We start from the raw sequence: 4,764 nt of genomic DNA, 5'->3' as shown, positions 1-4,764 counted from the left end.
AAACAGAACAATTCAATTGCTTATAATCTTCCAATCTATTATGTGGTTGAGATTATAAATAAACTAGGTCTAGTCATATGGAGGCTGGCAAAGCAAATCAAATTGGACCTTTTCTTGAAATTTGTTGTGTATAAACATGAATTGGTCACTGGATATAAGAGGTTTACATATTGGGAAAAGAATTGTTTTGGAGACATGTTAGATTTGATTGATCAATTCATTCATGCTACTAATTATCATATGATTAAATATCAAACCAGAACTGTTTGCATTTTACAATTTCATTTTGGCAACACTCCATAAATAAATTAATTAAATCATGGAAAAATTCAAGTTCATTGTAGAAGTTACCAAGTGTTACACATGTATGGAGGCCCAAATTATTATTATACTCTAGTGTTCATGCTTCATATAGCAACAATGAAGATAAAAAGAATCCATGACTAAACAATAAACTTAACAAGTTATCTATGTGTATGTAACCAACACCAATGTTGGTCTGCTAATAAGCAAATTCATTCCTTTTCCAAAGCGATTTCGAGTTTGAACTCTGGAGACCAGAAAAACGTACCAGAAGAAGCCGTCACAGTTACTCAAGCACGATTAGTCGAATCGTTGTGCTCTTCATATGCCGCTTGCATTTTGGTAAACGGTAGAAAAGTGGCAGCATTTGCTTCAGCCCAATTCAATAATCATTTCTTGATTTCACTGCAACAAAAACCTCCATTAGTATACATTGAGAATATCTACATTTGACTTCAACATGTACTTGGAAGGATGTTTACAAAGATTTTTAGGATCCTATATCATTACCAAAACTTTTTGGATCTGTCACAAGGATGCCACACCTGCAAACCATTCCTAGCAAAACGGCTAGTTCGCATCTTGAAGCATCCACAATGTATTTGATTAAAAGAATGACATTGAATGTCATAGTTGAATTTGAAAAAAGAGAATGTATAAATCATACCAGTAAAGTAGGTACTGAGAGATTAATTATCATATTCATGAGCATGAAGAAAAAAGCACCAAGACATTCATAATTGGATAGTTATAGGAAGCATACATCTTTCTTTCTTTTCTTTGTTACCAACCAGGGCCGCAATGCTCGCCTTATATATGCGAAACCTGGACAAAGAGGCGCATTAACACACTATTATTCCACATCTCAATAAATAGTTCAAATGAGGCACATTAAGATAACAACACTTGGAGATAGAAAGTTCAACCTTTTCATACCGGGAATTCGGTGCAAAGTGTTGTAATGTTCCAAGTTCCAACATGTACATCACTCCAACAATAAAATCCCTTAGACATTGTCTTCTGGCACAAACCCCCTCTGCAGCATTTCGTCATGAAAACGGAATGCCTCTTTCAGATTGTCTTGAGAAACGTGCCCATTGATCAATGCTGTGTACGTCGATTTATCAGGATTGATTCCTTTGTCAATCATCATACGTAATACCTTCTCAGCCTCTTTCATTCTGCCTTGCCTACAATACCCGAATAGAATCGCATTGTATGTGATAACATCAGGCAGTATCCCTTGTTGAACCATGTCGTTGATCAACATAAAAGCTCTGCCAAGGTTCTCTTCCTTTACAAAACCATTTATAAGAGTATTGTATGTAATACCATCAGGAGAAACTCCTCCCGAAATCATCCTGTTCAAGAAGTCATCAGCCTTCGACACATCACCAGCTCTCAAATAGCCCTTTACAATGGTGTTGCAAGTAACCAGGGAGGGTTTAATATCTTTCTCTACCATTTCGTCCCACAAGCCGAATGCTTCGGACATAAGACCTAAACTGCAAAATCCGTTTATTAAAATGCTAAAAGATATGTGATTTGGCACTATATTCCTACTTAACATATCTGACCACAATTCCTTAGCTTTATCCATTTCACCAATTTTACAGAATCCATCAATCAATGTATTATATGTTACAACATCTGGCTTAAGGTTTCTCTGAGTCATTGTGTCAAACAAACCGAGAGCTTTATTCATATTCCCATCCTTGCAATATCCATGGATGAGAGTGGTTAGAGTGTAGAAATCAGGAAAAACTCCTCTTTCCACCATCTCCTTAAACAACTCATCGGCATCAGCAAGCATTTTCCCCTTGCACAGTCCATTCAGTAGCGTATTATACGTAACCACGTCCATGACGCATCCCTGCTCCACCATTTCATTCCGCATTCTTAAAGCCTCAAGCATTTTTCCGTTTCTACAATATCCGTCTATAAGAATGGTATAAATCACGGTATCAGGAACCGAACCAGAACCCCTCATGCTATTAAAATACGCCAAGGCACGATCAAGATTCCCATTCCTGGAGAACACACCTATAATTGAGCTGAAGCTAATCGAATCAGGAACAACTCCATGATGCAACATTTCGTTAAAAACCTTTTCAGCCTCCCGAACATTATCCTTCCGACAACTCTCCACAAGCAAGGGGTTAAAAGTTGTGGCATCAGGGCTCAATCCATTCGCCAACATCTCATCCAAAACTTCCCTCGCCCTCGCATAGTTACCCTTCTTGCACAATCCATTGATAATAGCATTATAAGTAAAAACCCCGGGTCTTAACCCCTTGCTTGCCATCGAATTCATCAACTCGAATGCCTTCGACAAGAGCCCCTCGCGACAATGAGCATTGATCAAAGTATTATAAGTCACGCCATCGGCGAAAACACCCTTATTCTCCATACCATCCAAAAAATCCTTAACATATTCCAATCTACCATCTTTACACAAAGCATTAACCATAATATTAAGAGTATAAACATTAACATGCATACCACTATTCACAACACTATCATACACATTGAATGCCAAATCAACCCAACCAATTCTCACAAGTGCACCAAGAAGAGCATTGCATGCATTGATGGAAACACAAAACCCTCTACCCCTCAACAATTCAAAAGCTTCAGAACCTTCTCTAAGCTTCCTAGATTGAACATAAGTCCTTATCAACAAGTCAAAAACACTCACATTGACATTGGAACAAGAATCACCATTGATCAATGAATCGATGATCTCGCGGCGCGTGACTCCGCTTTTCCTGATCATGCGGAGGAGCAGGGCCTGAGCCTCCGGAACCTTCCTGAGACGGACAAGCGCGTGCACCATTGCGCCCAGTGAGCGCGTGGAGTGTTTGAGGTTGGGAGAAGTGAAGGAAAGAGCATGTAGGAACCTGTTGGCCAAGGTGGGATTTTGATGGCACCGGCGGAGAATATCGACGATGAGGGGAAATGGGTCGGAGCGGTTAAGGTTGTTGTTCAGGTGGTTGTGGAGGGAGTTGAGGTTGTTGTGCTTTAAGCTGAGGAGAACCTTCTCGACCAAGAAGGGGTCAGAGAGAGGAGGCTGTGGTGGCGGCAGAGAGTGGGTTGAGAAGGAAGATGGGAGAAGGTGGCGGAGACGACGGAGGAGGAGGAGGTGGTGGTGGCGTGACAGTGTCGGCATTGCAGAGTGAGGAGGAGAAAGTTGGAATTTTTTTTTGGCTGAATGATGTTGGACAAGAAAGATAGTGTGCATGGAAGAATAATTGGGCCTTTTTGGATTGTGGCATTTATTGGGTTGGGTTAAACATTTTTCATAATCCAATCTACTCCACCCATTAGTATATAATTGCTCACCAAAAACCCCATGAGGCAAATTTTTTTAGCACCATGTCAAATTGATTAGGGTGTTCATGGATAGGATCCGATCCGCATATCCGCGGTGTTTATCTGAATCCAATTCGAAAATTGCGGATATGAATCCGATCCGCAAGACTTTCGGATCGGATCAGATACGCACACTAATCGGATGGGATTGAGGATTTTGTGTTGGTATCCGCATATCTGCGTATCCGTAAAAATAAAGAAATAAATAAGTAAATATTCTTTTTATGTTTTATTTCAACTAATAATTATCATATATGTTATATTATTTTAATTTATTATTTAAGAAAAGTATGTTTAATATTATTTTAAGAGTAAATATATTTAAAATCTTCAAGATAAATTTCTAAATGACCATCGATTATTTAATAACGTATTGAAAAATTTTTCTTAACTTAATAAAAAATTTTGAGCTTTACTTAAAAGATGTCGGTTTATTTAATGAGAACAGAGTTTGGTTTATGTGTGTACTAAATAATCGTCCTACTTAGTTTGATTTAGGTACAGATGAGGGTACAACAGGGACAACTTTGAGTACTTTGTTACAAGATTCTCGATACTCCTAAGTTTCTTTATATCTAGAGAACAACCGTGTAATATTATAAATGTTATTGATCTAAATCATAAGGGAAGTGTTAATTATTTCAGAGAGTTAAGTACGTAGTTGGTTGGAACCTTGTGACTTTCCGTCACTTTTTCTAAAACGTAATGGAGATTTCTTGACATTTGGTACCTTACTATAAGTTTAAAGACAGTGAACTAATTCGCCTGATCACTTAATTAATGATCTGGTTGAATTAAACCAATATATGAAAAAAAAAAATTGTTTTATTAATTGATGTATTATTAGTGGTTTGAAAAGATCCTAACAAAAAACATAATTCAAATCCCCACTTGCGCCTAGCTTAGCCTAGCCTAGGTTATAGGCGTCAAAAATTCCAATCTAAGCTAGGCTAGGTTGGAATTTTTGTACAGTTATTTTGTGTAAACGCCTAGCCTAGCCTAGCCTAGCCTATATAGGCGTTTTGTGTTTTTATAAAAATTTTCGAATAAAAATAATTTTTGTACAGTTATTTTAAGTAAAAAAGATAA

The 4,764-nt window shown here is 37.7% G+C and overlaps 1 protein-coding gene across 6 annotated transcripts; it reads right to left on the bottom strand.

Moving 5' to 3' along the window:
* Positions 285 to 3,547, bottom strand: LOC107609806 (pentatricopeptide repeat-containing protein At5g01110). 6 transcript variants are annotated; one of them, XM_021107067.1, is made up of 4 exons: positions 1,230 to 3,547; positions 1,067 to 1,128; positions 814 to 884; positions 285 to 708 (listed from the first exon to the last, which is right to left on the bottom strand). In XM_021107067.1, exon 1 carries the CDS (start codon positions 3,542 to 3,544, stop codon positions 1,310 to 1,312), a length of 2,235 nt encoding a protein of 744 aa, XP_020962726.1. In that variant the 5' UTR covers positions 3,545 to 3,547; the 3' UTR covers positions 285 to 708; positions 814 to 884; positions 1,067 to 1,128; positions 1,230 to 1,309. The 6 variants fall into 6 exon arrangements, with proteins under 6 accessions (XP_020962726.1, XP_020962725.1, XP_020962728.1 ...); XM_021107066.1 differs by lacking the exon at positions 814 to 884 and having other exon boundaries at positions 285 to 460; positions 507 to 708; positions 1,230 to 3,546; XM_021107069.1 differs by having other exon boundaries at positions 814 to 1,128; positions 1,240 to 3,547.

Source organism: Arachis ipaensis, chromosome B07 (assembly GCF_000816755.2).
Source record: "Arachis ipaensis cultivar K30076 chromosome B07, Araip1.1, whole genome shotgun sequence".
In the NCBI taxonomy this organism is placed as follows: Eukaryota; Viridiplantae; Streptophyta; class Magnoliopsida; order Fabales; family Fabaceae; genus Arachis; species Arachis ipaensis.
Note: the sequence above shows the minus strand (reverse complement) of the source record. Positions and strands in the feature narration are given on the sequence as shown.